Genomic DNA, 21,018 nt, shown 5'->3' with positions numbered 1-21,018 from the left:
AAAAATATCTTTGGATTTTGTGGATATATCCCATATCCATTGCTTCGAATCCAAGCTTTAAAAACCGTAGATATTGAATTCAATCCGAAAATTTTATTGTAGATTGAATCGAGATTTTGGCCATCCGATCCGCCTTTACCCCTATCCAGAATTTTCGAAAATAAATAGAAAGTAATCAACACTAACATTAAGGACTAAAAACTAAATTGCAGAGACGAACGAAAGAAAACAATGTTTTAAGTTATTAAGATTATAGGTTTGAGGAAGGAGCACTTACCGAAGAATCGTTTCCCCTTCTTTGAATCTGTCACTGCCAATGCACTGAGTTAGGGTTTCTTCTAATTGGAGATCATCCCACCCCAAATCCTCTGTTGAGCTGCCCTAAGCCCCAACCCATTGAAGATTTTGAAGACAACATCCTCACTCCCCAGCAAACGCTAGCAGCAGCTTCATCATCTATGGAGGAACTAGCTCATCTTTCTTCTACATGAACTTTGTTGTCTCTCATCTATGATTCTATGTTTATTACTTGGGTTGTATTCTTCCAATTGTGAGTTCCCCATTTTACCCCTTCTACGTTGTCCTATTTGGACCGGCCTTGTATTCATTTGCTTATTCAATGAATTTTTCTTTGAAATAAAATAAAATAAATTTAATATTAAATTAATTTTTAAAAAGGGTAGCTTGCATGCTTTGCGTAATTCGAACCTAAAAAGGTTTGGGGTTTAGAATTTAGGGTTTAGGGTGTTGAGTTTGAAAGTTTTCACACAGAAAGCGAATTTTGGAGTAGTATGATGGTTCGTTGCAGAATTATTAGGCATTTATCCTTCGAATATTACATTTTGTCCTAGTCGTATAAATTACATTAGTGGCATCTTATCGTACTTTATTCTTTTTAAGTGAAAAAAATTGAAAAGATCTAACTTTTAAAACAGCATTTGTTATAAGTATAGAATATTGAAATAAAAATATTAAGCAGTTACTTAGATAAAAATATTAAAAATATCTCTTTTTTTAAAAGAATTTTTTCAAAAATTAAAATTTAATATATATAATCAATTAAATTGTATTATTTTTATTAAAATTAAACTGAACAAATTTTATTTTTTTATTATTATAATTTTCTTCTCAAAATTTTTAGATAAAAAAATAAATAAATTAAAATTTTATAATTTATTTTAATTTATCATCAAACAAAATATAAAAATCTATACTTTTTACACCTTATTCTCATTGTTATTTTATTATGTTTTCGTAACCAAACACAACCTAACTGGCGGACCATGATATCTTACTACCTTAACAGAAAGAAACAAAGTATGCAATAACCACAACAACAATATATAATGGAGATTTTTTTCAAATTATTATATAAACATATCAATCTGACATAAAATAAGATTGTTTACTTTCTTTTTATTTTATTTCCCAAGTTTTTAATTAATAATAATATGCTTTACTTCTTTTTTTTTTTCGTTTGAATTTAATTTTAAATCTGTTTGTCCTCCTAAACTAATCTAGAGGAGAACCACATTTCAATTATTGAACATGCAAATTGTGTTTTTAGTATTTGAATATGCCGTAGTTGTCATTTAAGTTCTGTATATTATGTTTTCGCGTATTATAACTTGATGTTAAATTTATTTGTTGAATTTACTAGTAAATTTGTTAAACTAATTGCATGTCTTATAGTAAGTAAAAAAATTGCTTACATTGATTGAATTTTATAATTTATTACATGTGTAATTAATCTATATTTTTTTAAGTAAAAATTTACATATAATTATTTTTATGTGAAATTATCTGCATATGATTGTTCTTCTATTTTAGAATATACATATATTTTTAGTCTATTCCTCCTTTCTCCGAACTCCATATATTACAATTCTATGGGAAAAACTTTTACACATCACAACTTTAATCAATTATTTTTACACAATTTTTTTTTATCTTCAAATTCATTAAAACCTTTCTACAATTCTCATATATCGAAATGTGCTTGCAAAAAAAGTAATGCCAAAACAGGTTATCCCCTTGAAAAAGGTTTTTCTCTCCCATCGAAAAAAACTTTTTTTAGATTTAAAGTTTCAGTAATTCCAATTCCAATCTCAGGAAAGAATAAAGAAAAAAGAAATCTAAATTCTCATCGCAAACATAAACAACAGTACCATATAATTCTACTCCTATGTAAGAATGTCTTTCGGTTCATAACAGCACCTTTATCATTCTGGCCTAAAACTACCATAATTTCCTTTTAAAGCAGCAGAAGAATAATTTGGCAATGCATAAAACATGGTCCAAAAAAATCAGTAACACTATCATCATCAGCCTTGTTGAATGAACTTGTGACCTTGACATTCTTCAAACCATGCCACCAACACTTAAGTACCACTTGAACAGGGCAATAACACTTGCCCTCTTCTCTTTCCCCAAGGTTATGTTTGGTTAGAAGGAAAGAAATAGAAAGAAAAGAAATTGAGTAAATTTTTATTTTTTTAGATATGTTTGGATAAAAAGAAAATAAAAAGGAAAGAAATGTTATAAAAAGATAACTTTACCCTTGTATTATAAAATACATTGAAAAAAGTGAAGGAGTAATATTGAAAGTTGTGAGAGAAAATAAGTTTTTCCTCCCTTTTCTTTCCTCTCCAATTTTTTTCATAACCAAATAATGGAAAATGATCATTTTCCCTCCTCTTTTCTTTCCTCCCTTTTCTTTCCTTCCATTTTCTCTTCAAACAAACATAGTGTAAGTGTCACGTAGAGAAATTATTGTTTTATCATAAAGAAACAAATGAAACTCCGTTACGAGCTCCACGGATTTTAATTTTCCTAAGAGTTTAAATAAAAAAAAATTCAATTTGTGTAGTTTGTTTTAAAATATTTACTATTTTAGGTATACTTTCTGTATTTCTATATTATTAGCAAAATAAATATAAAAATCTTGGTCATATTTTTCTGCAAGCTAAATGTGTAAATCAGATACATTTCACAATATTATGAAATTGAATACATTATTAATTTTCTTATGTTAGCTTGCTATTTGTAAAATATTTGTGTATATTTTGTGGGCAAGCGAACAAAATACTATAATATACACCTAAACATAAATTCCTTAAATTTTCAATAAAAACGAAATAATGAATTTTTTTTTAATTTAAATAAAAAAAGCAAAGATTCTTATATCATATATACAAATGTAATGTACTCCGTCCTGTAACAAAAATAATTGTTTGCCAATGAGTTATAACTCAAATAGCATCATAGTCTTTTTATACTCACCTAAAAGGTTGCGAGTTCGAATCTCCTTATCTTTGGTAAAAAAAAAATATTCCACAATATATTAGAGGTTAAAATAAATTTTTAAACAATTAATTTAAAAATTAATTATTTTTGTTAATGCGACCATACAATATCCGATGGCTATATAAAAAAGACTTTACATATGTGCATGTGAATTAAAATTTTAAATTATTTAAAAAATTTATATACACTTTTGACATTCTAATTTCTCTAAAGAAATAACTCTTAAAGACCCCTTCCTGTTTTGTATTTACTATTACTACCTGTGTTATCTTCTTTTTTTGGTTTTCTACTACTTGTGTTATCTGTTTTGACTATTTTCAAGAAAAAAGTATGAAAAATGATTAAAAGTCTGAACTTATCCTACTAACTTCTAAATAAATAAAATTTTGAATTATTTTTCATTTTTATGTTTTTAAATAATAATAATAATAATACATATATTTGATTTTTCTATTCTTTTAAATACTAAGAAGATGAATTAAAACTCTAAATTATTTATTATTATTACTCAAAGTATATCTAACTCTTTTTAGATCATTTTGTCTTGCCCTCTCACCAACAAAGACCACATTACTCAAGAACATTGAAATTCCGAAATTCAACTGGCCTTCTAATTTAGAGTTGTTAATGTACGAAAGCAAGTCAAGATCACACAAGACACAACTGAAAAATCTTCGAAAGCAAGTATAAATTTAGTAGTTTTTAATAAATTAATTAATCAAATGGTAATTTCCAAAAGCATCATGCCAACTGAAGAATATTTAAACAAGTCTCAAGATCATCAATGAAATTGTTTTGTTCTCAAGTTCAGAGTTGTCTTTAAGAGCCGGTTAAAAAGGATCCCAGATAAATAATGATTGCAGAATTTAGAAATTTCTAAGAAAAAATATCCGCACTTGGCCACTCATAGATCATATCAATTAACTTGACCAAAGAGATTCAGCTTCGTATACACATAAGCACTAAAATAAAAGCATAGGCTAAGTTTTAATTCAAACGAGGAATGTCTATCAGCTAATAATAGCAAGATTACAACACTAAGATAAAAGTGATAAATTCTTCCTTGTGATAAGCTAAGGGCAATGCATTTAACATGGCCTTAAGATCGTCAATATTTGCATAAGTCCTTTCTAAATGTGTGATCTTGACAACTTTTAAGCCATGTCACCAACACTCAGGACCCCTTGAAAAACAATAGCACTCGCCCTTCTTGCTGCCCATCAGCATCTCATAGAAATACTGTTGTTTTTATGAAATAACGGACAAAGTTAAAGGCTCCATAACCTTTTCTTTATGTTGATAACTACTTGATATTATGAACGCTCAACAAATGAAACACGCTATTTGAATTAAAGTAAAGTTGTAAATGAGAAAATAAAACAGAAAATTGGGAGACAATAACATAGCACCATGAATGCCCTCATATTAAAATTGTACTTCAAGCTGAATGAAATAGTTTCCGGGAAGCAACTTGAAAGCAACAAACTCATAACGGGAAAATACTGAGTTTGCCTATGCGAAACACAACATAATTGCACGTGTTTAATACTTGGTGGAGATGATGAACCTGGCAATGTACCTAGGCTTTCTATAATCTGCGTAATTCGGGGTGCAAAAAGACAAATAAATAAATAAATATATATGAAAAAAATACAAGCAGAAGGAAACAATTAAATAGAAAGTCTATACTTACTGAATGTTGATGGATGACAAAAAGGGACAGAGACGTCAAAACCTCTTGGGGTTTAATGTTTTGGATAAATTGCCTCAATCTATCAACATCCTGATGATTCATGAGTATACGAGCATTGACTTCCAGTTGATTAGAAATTCTACGAAAAGATATAACAGGTTCGTCTTTTCCACTATACTCACATGATAATAAATTTGGAGCATCAATATTGATCTCTTTCAAGTTAGAGCAATTTGTTAACTCCAAGAACTTGAGTTGAGAACCTGAAATATTAATCCTCTCACACAAAGAACAATCTTTCAACATCAAACTCTCAAGGAAAGGAATCTTGGGCAATCGTTCATGTAACCACATGTCTGCTCTCCTCACAAAACATAAGCTCAACCTTCTCAAATTTTTGTAACTACCTAAATTCAGCTTGAAAGATGCATCCACAATAGTACCATGATAGGATAAGTTCTCAATATTCTGAGCATCAATATATACCTCTCCTATTCCTTGAACATCAACTTGCTTCAGCTTTTGTAGACCATGCAAGCTTAACGATTTCACAAGGTAGGCCCTAGAACCAGGTGGTACACTTGAAGGTTTATATCCAAGACAATGAATAAGAGTTAAATTTTCAACCAGAGGACAATGTGAAATGAAATGCTCCATAACCCTTTCATCTCCAACAAGTATAAAATGAAAAAGCAATGTTCTCACTGAGAAAAACTTGAGTGAATGGTTTAAGAATACTGGGTCAAGTCTGATTCCCCCACTCAACACCAACTTAGTGAGTGACTTGGCTTCAGCAAGACAAAGTGGAAGGTTATAAAATTGGTCATTGATAATAGGGACGTGAAGCTGTAGTACTTCGACACCACTTTCACTTGCCATCTGTATCCATTTATCAATATGGTGGGACTGAGACACAGGCATACTATCACATACATCTTCCATATCGAGCTTAAGTTCTTTGACCGCTAAGCCTTGGTCATGGAGCCTCCTCAATCTTTTACTCACATACTCAATGAATATATCTAATTCGCTAAGCAAAAGAGGATCTTCTGAAGATAATGATAACTCAGGGATATAAAAAAAATCCTTGCTCAAAGCAGCCACTATGGGAAATGAAAACCATGTTTCGCTCCATGACTTTGACAAAACACTAGTCTTAGCAGCATCTTTGTCTGGCAACCTTCCGAGGATGTCGTGAAGTATAGTTTTTGGCAGAATAGATATTCGGTCCATTACTTTCTCCTAACAGCAAGCATAACATCATAAAAATGTTAATCTGAAAAGGGAAGCATTTGAATTTTGAAGTCTATAAGGCATCTGGCAAAATGCACGAGATTTTTCATATTAAAAACAAAATTAAATCAAGAATAGGGTGTTCAATCGGATTCGATGTATATATCCGCGGTGCTTATCTGAATCTGATCCGAAAATTGTAGATATGAATCGATCCGCACACTAATAAAATTGGATTGCGAATTTTATGTAGACATCTGTATATCCGCGGATCTGTAAAAATAAATAAATAAGCAAGAATTATTTTTAATATGAAAATAGATATGATATTTTGGTTGAATATTGACATTTAAAGGGTATTACAGTATTGTACAAATTATTCAATACGCTCTTACGTGTTGGCCAAGATGTTACCACGTGTTCAACGCGCTCCCGAGTGTTGGCCAGGATATTGCCACGCGTTGAACACGTCCTCTACGTGTTGCAACACACCTTCAGGTGTTGACTTCTCACCTAAAAAATCTACCCACATGTAATTACATTAAATAATTTCGTTTTTAACTAAAACACCAATATTTTTCTTACAAAAAAAATTAGACTAAATATTCTTTTTATGTTTTATTTTAACTAATATTTATCTTAAAAACGGGGATATTGAATTCTTTAGTGTAGATCGAATTGAGATTTTAATCATCCAATCTGCATTTACTCCTATCTAGAATTTCCCAAAATAAATAAAAAAGTAATCAACACTGACATTAAGGACTAAAAACTAAATTTCATAGATGAACGAAAGAAAACAATGTTTTAAGTTATTAAGATTATAGGTTTGAGGAAGGATCATTTACCGAAGAATCGTTTCCCCTTCTTTAAATCTGTCACTGCATATGCACTGAGTTAGGATTTTGTTTAATTGGAGATCATCCCACCCAAATCCTCTGTTGAGTAGCCCTAAGCCCCAATCTCTTGCAGATTTTGAAGACAAAATCCTCACTCCTTAGCAAAAGCTAGTAGCAGCTTCATAATCTAAATATCTAATCATCTTTCTTCTACATAAACTTGACTCTCTCTCATCTAGAATCGTATCTCTTACTAAGTTGTAATCTTTCAACAATTGCGAGTTTCCATTTTATCCCTTCTACGTTGTCCTATTTGCCTATTGGTAGGGATGACAAACGGATCTAAATTCTCGGTCCGCGTAGCCCGCTAAAAAGCAGGTCGAATTGGAAAATTGGGGTCGTCAAAGAGCAAAAACCCGTCTAACCCGCACCGCTTAAATCGCGGACTTTGGTAGGACGAGGCGGGCTTTCTCATTGAGCTTAGTTTTTTTGTAAGAGGGTATTTTTGTAATTTTTTGTCAAAATCCAACTTCTTCCGTCCAACTTATAAGAGTATAAAAATAAAAATGGAGTGGTTTGGATTATGTTTATGTTACTTCGAAGACAATATTTATAATGATGTTTTGGATGAAATTTTGGTTTATAATTATGTTTATTAGATATTAGCGGCTCTGCTTAGACCATTTTTGCGTGAAAAAGAAAGACTTTTACCTTATAACTTCTTCTTCTTCCTTTCGCTCTGCTTCTCTTCTTCTTTGTAATTGCTTGGTAATCGGTCTCCCAAAGCCTTGCAGATGCTCGATCAAACTCCATGTCATTGAACATAAACACCCTCTTAATCATATGATCTTCTTTCAATTTTTCATTCACAACCAACTCCAAAATTTGATCAAGCACCTTCTGGAAATCCATGTTCATCCGCCACTCCATGTACCTAATAAAGTTGATCTTGGATTGAAGATCATTGCCTCCAATAAGATGAAGCTGAGGATTTGCACTGAATGTCCCAGCAGTACCAATGGTTCTGAAAACTCCATGGGTACCCCACGCATGAGTCTTAATGTGATAACCTTTTCCTTCCCTGACTTCACATCCACAAGGTAGTTTATGAACCTCCTTATGTCATGCTTCAAGAACTTCTCCTTATAGAGCTTCATGGCGATAAAGACAACGCTGCTGTACGGGACCGAATACCAGCGTTTTGCAGTCATGTAAACTTCCAGAAATTCAAGAATCTTTCTAAGAGGGACAAGAACCTCCTTTATCAACCAATCACTGTTCGTTAGAAAAAGTCTGGGCTAGTAACTTTGTAACCAGCAAAAAAAAAAAGTCAATAATCACACACCATTGGATGAAATCTCCCACTATTAAAAACGTCATTGATAGCTACTTGATTACTACAAATCACAAAAGTTGCTGGACCCGTAGCACTACTCGTTCCTTTATACTTGGTGCAAGGGAAGATCCTCCTCTCAATGGTTTCACAAAGAAGCGTGGATCCGTCAAAGGAAGCGTCAATAGAGGGACTCCACTTTCGCAGCCAAACTAATATTCTTTGATTCACCAAATGTGTTCTTTTTCATGCTCTCCTTGTTACTGACATTCCTCAAATTCCTTCTGGTGATGGATTAGACACCGAAGTAGAAGTTGAAGAAGAAGACAAGCAGAACGAAAAGAAGAAGAAGCAGCTCTAGGATTTAAAATGGAGACAAAGACTAAATTAAAAAATTATACATTGTTAGCTACGTCAGCTAGCCATAATAACTGACAGCATGGCAGTGACTATGCTACATCCAAAGTCTGCTTGCTGACTCACGTAGAAAATAGGTTAAAGGACTTGTATGTAGTTCAAAACTCAATTTGAAGGATTAAATTAGTGCAATTAGAATCTCAAAGGTAAAATTATTGCAAGGGCTAAGTCTAAGAACCATTTTGGAGATTTATTTCACTTTAATAGCTAGGATTCGGTGAATTTGTCAACCTCCTTTAATTTTTTTTTTTAGGTAATACAACCTCTTTTAATTTTTTTTTTACATCTTTTTTTTTTGTAATAAAACAGAATTAAAAGAGTCAAAAAAACAAAGACCTAGATACAAGCTAGATGGGATAAGGTAGTTCCTCTTTCATCATCACTGAAGATATTTTTTTTTTGAAATAAAAAGGTCAACACAACAAGGTGGAATATCAACGAAAAAGTACTAAACAGATAAAATAATCTAATTCCTATTATCATTGAAGATACTAAATAATAAAGAGATAAAGCTCAAAACACAAAATTAACATTTAAGCTTAAACTTTTTTTATTAGGCAATTAGCACATCTATTGTCTTATTTATAAATTTATACAAAAAGAACACTCCAATCCTTCCTGTTTCACTCGTTCACTTTTTTAATTATATTTGCATCTATTATTCTTTTATTTTTTTTTATTTTTCACAGTATCCCCCAACCCGACAAGTCAAGGACTAATCCGTCGCGGATTTGAGCTCCATTTAAGGGTCTATCGCTGGCTAATGAGTTACTGCATGTACAAAACGAATTCGAACTCCGACACTTACTGAAGCGGACGAGTGAGCTGCGACCAACCCAAGTTGGTTTTTATTATTCTATTTTGCTAACGAGCATTAATACATTGTTTTTATTAGGTCCAATGTTTGTTATGTTTTTGGTCAATAACCAAATCTACCTTAAATCGGGCTTCGCCATCTCACTCAGACTCAATTGTTGTTTCTACATATTTTCAACTAGTCTACGTCTAGGATTTCGCCACTTCCTCCATAAACAAGAACAAAGAAAGCGCAGCAGAAACGGAGAAGAAAGATGGTGAAGTTCTTGAAACCAAACAAAGCGGTTATTGTGCTGCAAGGTCAATACACGGGTCAAAAAGCCGTCATCATACGCGCCTTCGACGATGGCACCCGCGACCGCCCCTACGGCCACTGCCTCGTCGCCGGGATCAAGAAGTACCCTTCCAAGGTTGTTAAGAGGGACTCCGCCAAGAAGACGGCGAAGAAGTCGCTCGTCAAGGCATTCGTTAAGATGGTTAACTACCAACACGTGATACCCACGCGCTACACGCTTGACGTGGATTTGAAGGACGCCGTCACAGTCGAGTCTCTTTAGGTGAAGGACAAGAACGTTGCGGCGCTTAAAGAGACCAAGAAGAGGCTCGAGGAGAGGTTCAAGACCGGCAAAAATCGTTGGTTCTTCACCAAGCTCAGATTCTAAGTATTTCAAAAAATGGTGTCGTTTTCCATTTTACTCATCTCTAAAAATTTTCTTAGTATTTGTTTTGGGGATTTTTGTGTTGTGAGCTTATTCAGGATCTGTTTGGATTTTAATAGTTTCATTTTTTATATTATGTTTTCCAAAGAATGCGTTTCATCAAATTCTACATTTTGGGTCATATGCTAGTAGATAACTGTGCCAATTGTCTGTTGAATCTAATTTGTCTTAAGTATTTAATTTAGTTTAATCTGATAAAAATAGCATAGTAATAAATTGAGTAAACATGTCACTAATTTTGTTAATATTAATGTTTGGTTTTCTGGGTTTTTGGCTTCGGTTTCATATGGCACTGGGTTTGTTATGATATGATGAAGTCACGAGTTTTACAAATTTTGTACACAAAAGATTGGTAAGCCTAGTTGGTCTGAATACCATTAAGAAAATGGAGAAATGATATTTGAATCCGTAGGAGTAAACAAACACCCTAAATATAGATAGAAAAAGAATTGTAAAGAAAGAAAGAAAATAGATGGTGGCTCCATGTTTTTGAACACATTGAAGATTCATTCATTTGGGGTCACATGCTATAGTGCTATACTATGTTATTCAATCATATTTCTCTTTCAGTTCTCATTTTAACTATCCAGTTCTTCATATAGGAAACCATGACATCCAAATTCACATGGTCCCAGGCCTTGTAGCTTGGACTTTTGTTTTCTTTTTCATTTGATCTTTTATATCTTAGCTTGTTATGTTAACAATTATTACAATTTACATCCTTTAATTTTACGGGTCTATTATCACTTGATTGCAATAGGAAAAAGATAGGATGCAAATGAATTTAATTTCGTTTATTATGATGTTGATTTGATGTTTGATATTTGGAATAAAACACTAAATTACAGAATTGAATTTAATTTAGGTGGAAACTCACCTGCAGTCGACTGTAGGTGAAGTTGTTTTTGGATGGTTAACACGTGTTATTATATGATTTAAAAAAAACCGATTTATTTTATACAAATGGTTTATTTAAAAAAATCGGTTTAAGTAGATCAAATAACTACCTTTAAAATAATTTCAATTCTTTCTGCGTGTTATTCCTAAATTTCTAACAGATGAATTTGGTATGTTCTTCTTCTTCATTTTTATTGACCAATTTTTTTTAAAATTTATCTGAAACTTTTATTTATTTAATTTTTGTCAAATATATGTATACAAATTGTTTGAAAAAGTAACATTTATTATTTTGAAAAAGAAACAAAATTCACGTTTTTTCTATAAGAGTGGCATAAATGGTATCATCTGTCCTTTTTTTGTGTCTCTGTTTCTATCTTCTTGATGAGCTTTGTTTTATTTTCCATAACTTATATTTTCAGTTGCTTTTAAATTAAGCTGTAACAGATTTTAAATTAAGCTTTAAATAATAAATTTGATTAAGAAATATAAATAAGAAGAACATACCTAATTGAAAGTTTGATATTAATTCTGAAAAAGGGATTAGAAGAGAACGAACGTGTGAAAACGAAGAAAGGAATAAAAGTAACCGTTTGGTCCAATTCAAACCAATTTTCTTAAATAAACCATTTGTATAAAATAAACCGATTTTTTTTTAAATTATATAGTAACACGTGTCAGCCATCCAGGAGCAACTTCACCTGCAGTCAACTGCAGGTGAGTTTCTGCCTTTAATTTATATAAAAAGAATTTAATTATATGAATCGGAATGCCTATAATTGGAATTGACTTCTCCTTTTTCTCTTCCCCACCCAGCAACCCCACCCAGTTACAAGAATTGAATTCTCGTATAATTTCAAAACAGAATTTTAATTGGCTATTGTAAGAAAGATTCAAATTTATGTCATTATTTAGCGTAAAATCTAAAGAATTCAATTCTATAATGTTCCGAACGCTCAATTCGAAATACAGCCTCCTGGTTAAAATTATTCATTTCTCAATTCTAGAATCATCCAAAGAGGACAAATTATTTTTAGCTTCAAACATTCAATATTTCAATGTATTTACTATTTACAACGTTTGTTTTTTTAATATTTTTTAATAAGAATATAAAATAATATTAAGCAATTGGCAATCAGATTGGTTTGGGTGTCAGAATGGCATAGCATTTTTGACTTGCAAATCATACCTTGGAGATCTACTAAACTAGAACACATTATAGTGTACACAAATGACATACAACTAAGTGAATTCAGATTTATTTTAAATTTGCAAAAGATAGAAAATTGAGTGGTATTGTTTTGAATTATAATAATGATATGTTAATAATACTATTATCTATTTACCTTTAACTTTTATTATATACTTAATATTTAATAATACTATTATCTTGGAAATGGAGAATGAGCGAGATAAAAAGTTATTTTTTGCAAGTTCATATTGGCTAGAGACCGTTAAAAAGGACCACAGAATTTAAAAAATTTTAAGAAAAAATATTCAAACTTAACCACTAAAATAAAAGTATAGACACATCATAGAAAGCAGCAACCTAAGTTTTAATTCACACGGCTAAGTTTTAATTCACACGAGGAATGAAATTCACACGGCTAAGTTTTAATTCACACGAGGAATGCCTATCAGCTAATAATAGCAAGATTACAACTCTAAGGTAAAAGTGATAAATTCTTCATCGTAATTACGAGATAAGGGCAATGCATTTAACATGGCCTTGAGATCTTCAACATTTTCATAAATCCTTTCTAGATGTGTGATCTTGACAACTTTCAAGGCATGCCACCAACACTCAGGACCCCTTGAATAGCAATAGCACTCGCCCTTCTTGCTTCCCATCAGCATCTCATAGAAATACTGTTGTTTTTATGAAATAACTGACAAAGTTAGAGGCTTCGTAACCTTTTATTTATTTATAACTGACAAAGTTGTAAATGAGAAAATAAAACAGAAAATTGGGAGACAATAACATACCACCATGAATGCCCTCAAATTAAAACTGTAATGCAAGCTGAATGAAATAGTTTCTGGGAAGCAACTTGAAAGCAACCAATTCATAACCGGAAAATAGCAAGTTTGCCTATCCGAGACAGCAGATAATTGCATGTGTTTAATACTTGGTGGAGATGATGAACCTTGCAATATATCTATGCTTTCTATAATCTGCATAATTCGGGGTACAAAAAGACAAATAAATAAATATATATGGCAAAAATGCAAACAGAAGGTACCAATTAAGTAGAAAGTCTATACTTACTGGATATGGTTGGATGATAAAAACGGACAGAGACGTCAAAATCTCTTGGGGTTCAATGTTTTGGATAAATTGCCTCAATCTATCAACATCCTGATGATTCAAGTGGATATGAGCACTGACATCCAGTTGATTAGAAATTCCACGAAAAGATATAACAGGTTCGTCTTTTCCACTATACTCACATGATAATAAATTTGGAGCATCAATATTGATCTCTTTCAAGTTAGAGCAATTTGTTAACTCCAAGAACTTGAGTTGAGAACCTGAAATATTAATCCTCTCACACAAAGAACAATGTTTCAACATCAAATTCTCAAGGAATGGAATCTTGGGCAATTGTTCAAGTAACCACATCTCTACTCTCACACAAAATAAGCTCAACCATCTCAAATTTTTGTAACTACCTAAATTCAGCTTGAAAGATGCATCCACAATACCAGCAAGATAGCATAAATTCTCAAGATTCGGAGCATCAATATATACATCTTCTATTCCTTGAACTTCAACTCGCTTCAGCTTTTGTAGACCATGCAAGCTTAACGATTTCACATAATTGGCCCTAGAACCGGGTGGATCTCCTACACTTAAAGGTTTATATAGAAGACAATGAGTAAGACTTAAATGTTCAACTAGAGGACAATGTGAAATGAAATGCTCCATAACCCTTTCATCTCCAAAAAGTATACTATGAAAAAGCAATGTTCTCACTGAGAAAAACTTGAGTGAATGGTTTAAGAATGCTGGGTCAAGTCTGATTCCCCCAGTCAACACCAACTTAGTGAGTGACTTGGCTTCAGTGAGACAAAGTGGAAGGTTATATAATTTGTCCAGGCTAATAGCGAGGTTAAGCTCTAGTACTTCGATACCACTTTCACTTGCCATCTGTATCCATTCATCAACATGGTGGAACCGTGACACAAGCATCTTATTAGATATATATTGCGTATTGAGCTTAAGTTTTTTGACTGCTAATCCTTGGTTATGGAGCCGCCTCAATCTTTTACTCACATACTCAATGAATGTATCTAATTTGCTAAGCAAAAGAGCACCTTCTGGATATAATGGTAATTCATGCAAATTAATAAAATTCTTGTCGCAAGCAGACAATATGGGAAATGTATACCATGTTTCTCTCCACGACTTTGACAAAACACTAGTCCTAGCAGCATCTTTGTCTGGCAACCTTCCGAGGATGTCATGAAGTATAAATTTTGGCATAACAGATATTCGGTCCATTTCTTTCTCTTCAAACTATTGTGTTCCTAAGAGCAAGTATAACATCATAAAAATGAATAATCTGAGAAGGGACGCATTTAAAGTCAGATATCGCATTAAGTAATCAAGTCTTTCTTATAAACCAATTCTAACAAAGTTAAACAATAAGATTTGGAGAAATGCTATTCATAATTAATTTTTATTGATGTTAGACTAACTTAGTTGGACTTAATTAACAAAAATATTTGGATATGTAGCATTATTTTTTTCAGAAAAAAAAAAGGCAAACATTAACATTAAGGACTAAATGATAAATTCCACAAACGAACGAAAGAAAGAAAGCGATGTTTGAAGACGTGCTAGCAGAAGCTATATTAAGTTATTAAGATTATAGGTTTGAGGAAGAAGCATTTACCGAAAAAACGTTTCCCCTTCTTTGAATCTGTCACTGCTAATGCTCTGAGTTAGGGTTTCTTTTAATTGGAGATCATCCCACCCCAAATCCTTTGTTGACTTGTTGAGCAGATTTTGAAGACAAAATCCTCACTCCTCAGCAAACGCGCAGCAACTTCATCATCTGTGGAGGAACTAGCTCATCTTTCTTCTACATCAACCTTGGTAAAAAATTAAATTTTGATGTAAATTTTTATAGTCATTATTAAAAAATAAAATTTTTGTTAAGTAAATTTCTTTACGGTGAATGACAACATTTTTTAAAATTAAAAATTAAAAATTAAATTTTGTTTTGAATTTTTTATATTTTTAAGTATTTATTCAAATATTACAATAAAAATGAGATCAAATAAATAAATTGTTTATTAGATATAAATTTTTTTATTATTTATAAAATATATAATATTTATTAATTCTTTTATTGTATTTTTAAATTATTCAAAAATAATTTTGTCATTAACATTTTTTAAAAACCTTCTATCAGCGATAGTAAATCCCTTATCCCTTATTAGGTTGTAATTTTTTAACAACTGAAAGTTCCCTATTTTACCCGAATTAAATCGTGAAATTACACTTATAGTGGTTTTTTAAATTACAGTTTAATTAGGTATTTTTTAAAAGTGGTACAATATTCAGCCTTTTATTATAATAATTTAAAAAAAATAAAACAAACACATCTAAAAATTTTAAATATATTTAGTATTTTTTTAAAATTAAATACACATTCAAAATACAAACTAAATAAAACTGAAATTTAAAATTTAAATTTAAATTTTAAATTTCTGTTTCAAATTTAATATATTTAATTATTAATATATTACAATTTAAATATACATCCAAAAATCAAATTAGTTAGAATTCAAAATTTGGTAATTCTGCTTGCAAAATTCTAAAAAAAATTGGTTGAGTTCATTTGTGAAGATATATTATCTTTCTTTTTCCACTTAATAAAAAGTTTTATTTTTTTAAATTTATGTATAATATTAAAAGTGTCTATGTTTTTTAAGAGTTGTAATGTTAATCTAATTTGAATGTGTCAATACTTAATTTTGAATGTGTTTATGTTGTTCATTATGTTCTTATATAAGTTTTTTTACATGAATTTTGGATGTGTTGATAAAATATTTAGAGTGCATTCTTATAATTTTGGATGTGTATTAAAGTTTAATTTTAGATGTGTTTTAAAAATATTTTGAATAAAATATCATACTATCAAATGTGTTATAATTGAAAAATAACAACAAAATTTGTATGACCATACCATCTACATCTTCCCTCTTAAATTCCAGATTTTTTTTTGCTTCTTTGTTCAAATTATTTACGTATAAAGTACTTTATTTGTAACAACTCTATTAATAAAAATAAATAAGACCTTGTTTCAATTAAATAAAAATAAAGTTTTTATATTTATTTTTAAATATAATTAAAAATGTTGAAAGTGGTGATACCTTTCACCAATGCAGAATGAGAGAGTGTTTTAGCTGAAAAGTGGTGATACATCTTCACCAATAAAAACGAAAGAGAGAATTGAGTAGGAAGGAACCTTTTTGGTTTTGGATTCACTAATGTAGTGTGAATGTCCGTAAAATAAGGAATAAAAAACTTTATTTGTTACCGAAATTACGTAAAAAAAAGTAAAATCACGGTCACTAACTATAATATAAAGTAGGTGAGTTTTAAATTTTAAATTAAATTCATTTATAGATATGTATCTATAAAATAGGGACATGTTTCAATAAAAAATAATTAAATATTATTTAAATCTGATTAAAGATTGATTAAAGGTTAATTAGTGTTGTAAAACTAGCATTTTTCTTTAAATTAATAGTCATCAAAATTTGTCATCCAAGTTACATTCCTCAAACATATTTACCACGTTTGTTTCTTTAATATTTTTTAATCATTTCTAATAAGAATATAAAATAATATTAAGCAATTGGCAATCTGATTGATTTGGGTTCCTGAATGGCATAACAATTTTGATTTGCAAATCATACCTTGGAGGGCTACTAAACTAGAACACATTATATCATACACAAATGACATATAATAAAGTAAATTCAGATTTATTTTAAATTTGCCCAAAGATATAAAATTGAGTGGCATTGTTTTAAAATCATCCGTTATAATAAATTCAATAGGAGTTACATATTTTCCTAAGTTTTCATCCACTTATTGTATTCATTGTTTAAGAATTTTTCTTCCTGTTATTCAATAGGAGTTACATATCTTTTACAATCCTTGCTTTAGAATTCATGATTTTATTATCATGTGTTAATGTTATTCATCATGAAGATGAAATCAATTATGATAACAAAAAGTATCTAATTCCTAAAGTAATCCATTTTTAACACTACATAAAACAAACAAACTAAATTTCATTTTACAAGAAGGAAAACTTTTTTTGTCAAAAAATTTGGGCATGTATAAATTTTTTGTGAGAATAGATTGTGGGCTTGCATCCTGAATACACTGAGCCCAGTCTTTCGACACAGGCCCAATCATACTAGATTTTATATTCATCTAGATCTAGGGTTTAACACGCCTCGCTCCTCTTCCTCCATAACCAAAAACACGCAGCGGAAGCAGAAGAAGGAAGATGGTGAAGTTCTTGAAACCAAACAAAGCGGTTATCGTGCTGCAAGGCCGATACGCGGGTCGCAAAGCCGTCATCATACGCGCCTTCGACGATGGCACCCGCGACCGCCCCTACGGCCACTGCCTCGTCGCCGGGATCAAGAAGTACCCTTCCAAGGTTGTGAAGAGGGACTCCGCCAAGAAGACGGCGAAGAAGTCACGCGTCAAGGCGTTCGTTAAGATGGTTAACTACCAGCACGTGATGCCCACGCGCTACACGCTTGACGTGGATTTGAAGGACGCCGTTACGATCGAGTCGCTTCAGTCGAAGGATAAGAAGGTTGCGGCGCTTAAAGAGACCAAGAAGAGGCTCGAGGAGAGGTTCAAGACTGGCAAGAATCGTTGGTTCTTCACCAAGCTCAGATTCTAAGCATTTCAAAAAATTTTGCCCTTTTTTTTTTTTCATTTTACATTTCTAAAGATGTTTAATTATTAGTTTTGGTGATTATATGTGTTCTCAGTTTATTCAGGATCTGTTTGGATTGTTATAGTTTCATTTTCGAGATTATGTTTTCCAAACGCTGCGTTTTACCAAATGCTACATTTTGGATTATATGCTAGTAGATAAATGTTGTTGTTGAATCTAATTTAGTTTAATCCGATCAAAATAACTTATAGCTAGAGTAAATGTGGCAGCAATTTTGTTAAGATTAATGTTGATTTTCTGATTTTTGCCTTTGGTTTCATATGGTACTGGGTTTAACCTTTTTATAATACAGTGTTGTAGCATGCCTTTAAGAATGATCAGATCACATGTTCAGCAAAGAGCTATGATTTTGTGAATGATGACTTTTAAGAGTTAAGACGGTGGTAGATGAATTGCCAAATTTTGGTGTTGTTACTTGGAATGCTATTCAGTGTAGTAGTATATATTTCATCTTTGTTTCTATTGTGGAAAGAATAACATGGCTGTTGAAATACCTTGTTCTGGGACACTTTCGATGAGTGAATGTTTTCCTATGTTGCAAGTTTTGTTCAGTACCATCCATTATACCCTTCCTTTCAATGTTGCAAATTGTAAGACAGAATATACGTCAATTCTAAATATGACATGACAATGAAACTTAGAGCTGTGCAAGACCTCAAATTCTTTAAACCTTTCTGATGAAGTCATATCACCGCTGGGTTTCTCGCCTGAGCCGTAAGATGAAATAAGTGTTTGGTATAGCATGAATACTGTTTGGGTGAGAACAATAATTTCAATGTTTGTCAATAGAGAAGCTTTAGTTAGCTTGCTTCCTTGAATTAGGAAACCGGTTATTAACTGGTAACAAAAATAAAAAATCAATTTTAAACCAATTTTAAAATAAAAATTGATTTAAGAAAACAACAATTGTTTTTTCATTTAAAGAACGAATAAAAAACCAATTTTTCATTTAGAATTGGTATTTTCATTTAAAAAGTCACTTTTATGTAAATCAATTTTAATTTATAAATAAAATTTTTGATGCTTCAACAAACCAATGTAGCCTTTTTTTGTCCTTATAAAACTAGTTTAAATTTGTAAATCAATTTCTTACCTTTTTGCCTAACTTATAAGTTATAACACATTTATATTGACAAAAATAAAAAAATTAATCTAAGACTCCAAACTATCAATATATGTGGTTTGTATTTTGTATTTTATATGAAAAACTGATTTGGTGATTAATTTTTTGTATACACATATATTGATTTTTTGTGTACACATTATAATTGAATAAGGTTATCCGTTGGAGATGGAATATTCAAATTTAAACTAATCCAAACAAAATTACTCATCTAATCCGATACAAACCGAAATCCAATCAAAATCAAAATTCGATTATATTTTCGCCAAATCGCATGGATTGGATCAGATTTTTGATCCACTTTTAAAAACTGAACCAATTTAATCTAAATTACAAAAAGTAATATAATATTATTATTTATTGTTAAATTTAAATTTTAAATATAAAATGTTTAATTTGTTACGTATTTTTATCTTATTCATNNNNTATCAAACTAAAATTATTTCTATTTTTAATAATAAAATTTTAAAATTTTGTTTTTTAAAAACTAAATAAACCAAACCAATCAAAAGCGCAATAGTTTGGATATGACTTGATTGAATTTAAAAATCAAATCAAACCGATCCAATCCAAGGTGCAACAAATTATATACTTCAAATCGTATCGATTTTTTTTTTTTTCAAAACCAATTTAAAACGCATCGTGAACACCTAGTTGGAGAATTAATCTCATATGCAATTTAATATAGTAATTAAATTTAAAAAAAAGATTTGATATGTAATAAGTAACATAGCATGATAACTTAGCTAACTAAATCGAAACCGTAATTGGAAAGAATATATATAATTCAAATTAAAATTGAGGAGAACTAAAAAGGCAACAATATCATATCCTAGATAATCCTCTTTATATAAGCACATACAATTTGTCAAAAGTCAACAAAAGAAAAAACATAGAATTTGTCTATACATAGTTTTGATTACAAGAGCTGAAACATGGTGCCATCACCAGATAATACTAGTAGCCACGGTAGAGATTGTGGAAAGCTTCTTGCCCCATCATCAAACTCATGTAAGCTACTAAAAAAATATCCGCAAAATAAGAGACGGTTACAGTGTAAGTTTTGCAACAAGAAATTCTCCAATAGCCAAGCTTTGGGAGGGCATCAGAATGCACACAAATTGGAGAGAGCCGCGGTGAAGAGAGACAACATTCTCGCCATGGCGTCTGCTTATAGCAACTACTTACCACCATTTCAGTCTAATATGCAAAATTATTATTCAAATTTTTCTGCTTTTAGTCATAGTAGTAGAACATTAGGGATGCAACAACCACAAGCAATGATTCATAATAGGTCTTCAACTGCACTTGGACCTGGATACCTTCATAATATATTGTTGGGAAATCAAATCATGGATCTTCAATGCAGCAGGCAAAAAGAAATATTGACAGTGAATCTGTTACCACAACAGTCACCGTTGAGTTTAGGTGAAAACATGAATCCAAACCAAACAAATAAACAACAACAACAACCAGGTAATGTCGTAGCATTGCATGAATTACAATTATATAGCTTTTAATTCTATCATCATTTAAGTATATGTTTTTTGATACATGATTCAAATGTTAGTGCTACAGAGACTGTAAGTATTATTTAAAAGTTATTATTTGATATTTTTAGAATATTTAATTTAAGGGTAA

General features: G+C 31.0%; 4 protein-coding genes, 1 long non-coding RNA gene and 1 pseudogene across 10 annotated transcripts in view; 3 read left to right on the top strand and 3 right to left on the bottom strand.

Moving 5' to 3' along the window:
* The window catches only part of LOC107617700 (F-box/FBD/LRR-repeat protein At2g26030), a 3,127-nt gene extending 2,586 nt beyond the window's left edge, over nt 1-541 (bottom strand). For 2 of the 4 annotated variants that reach the window (XM_016319540.2, XM_016319539.2), the window contains exon 1: nt 278-537. The gene's annotated coding sequence lies outside the window, so the exon portion shown is untranslated. Of the gene's footprint in view, nt 1-277 lie in introns of all 4 variants that reach the window. The other 2 variants (XM_021111547.1, XM_016319538.2) reach the window with 2 other exon arrangements.
* Nucleotides 6,259-7,390, bottom strand: LOC110266654. Its single transcript, XR_002354116.1, has 3 exons — nt 7,081-7,390; nt 6,628-6,754; nt 6,259-6,505 (listed from the first exon to the last, which is right to left on the bottom strand). It is a non-coding gene; the product is annotated as an uncharacterized LOC110266654 (long non-coding RNA).
* Nucleotides 9,752-10,315, top strand: LOC107617702 (annotated as a pseudogene).
* LOC107617701 (putative F-box protein At3g44060) lies at nt 12,791-15,358 on the bottom strand. 3 transcript variants are annotated; one of them, XM_016319541.2, is made up of 4 exons: nt 15,153-15,357; nt 13,523-14,784; nt 13,240-13,428; nt 12,791-13,122 (listed from the first exon to the last, which is right to left on the bottom strand). In XM_016319541.2, exons 2-4 carry the CDS (start codon nt 14,756-14,758, stop codon nt 12,910-12,912), a joined length of 1,638 nt encoding a protein of 545 aa, XP_016175027.1. In that variant the 5' UTR covers nt 14,759-14,784; nt 15,153-15,357; the 3' UTR covers nt 12,791-12,909. The 3 variants fall into 3 exon arrangements, with proteins under 3 accessions (XP_016175027.1, XP_020967207.1, XP_020967208.1); XM_021111548.1 differs by having other exon boundaries at nt 13,523-14,773; XM_021111549.1 differs by lacking the exon at nt 13,240-13,428 and having other exon boundaries at nt 15,153-15,358.
* On the top strand, nt 17,716-18,475 carry LOC107619233 (60S ribosomal protein L27). Its single transcript, XM_016321487.2, has one exon. The coding sequence runs from the start codon at nt 17,790-17,792 to the stop codon at nt 18,195-18,197; it is 408 nt and encodes a 135-aa protein (XP_016176973.1). The 5' UTR covers nt 17,716-17,789; the 3' UTR covers nt 18,198-18,475.
* LOC107614741 (zinc finger protein ZAT11-like) overlaps nt 20,313-21,018 on the top strand; it is a 1,621-nt gene continuing 915 nt past the window's right edge. Inside the window, exon 1 of the mRNA XM_016316879.1 lies at nt 20,313-20,853. Within this exon, the coding sequence (XP_016172365.1) occupies nt 20,313-20,853 (541 nt within the window). The remainder of the gene's footprint in view (nt 20,854-21,018) is intronic.

This window comes from Arachis ipaensis, chromosome B09 (genome assembly GCF_000816755.2).
Source record: "Arachis ipaensis cultivar K30076 chromosome B09, Araip1.1, whole genome shotgun sequence".
Taxonomy (NCBI): Eukaryota; Viridiplantae; Streptophyta; class Magnoliopsida; order Fabales; family Fabaceae; genus Arachis; species Arachis ipaensis.
The sequence above is the reverse complement of the archived record's forward strand: the minus strand, read 5'-3'. Positions and strand labels throughout refer to the sequence as shown.

Bases quoted from the DNA above. Each gene is read 5' to 3' on its own strand.
- LOC107619233 (XM_016321487.2), top strand. From the start codon at position 17,790: ATGGTGAAGTTCTTGAAACCAAACAAAGCGGTTATCGTGCTGCAAGGC.
- LOC107617701 (XM_016319541.2), bottom strand. From the start codon at position 14,758: ATGGACCGAATATCTGTTATGCCAAAATTTATACTTCATGACATCCTC. The intron at 13,429-13,522 runs GTAAGTATAGAC...CGAATTATGCAG, and splicing joins TTATCATCCAACCATATCCA to ATTATAGAAAGCATAGATAT. The intron at 13,123-13,239 runs GTATGTTATTGT...TAAAAACAACAG, and splicing joins ATTTGAGGGCATTCATGGTG to TATTTCTATGAGATGCTGAT.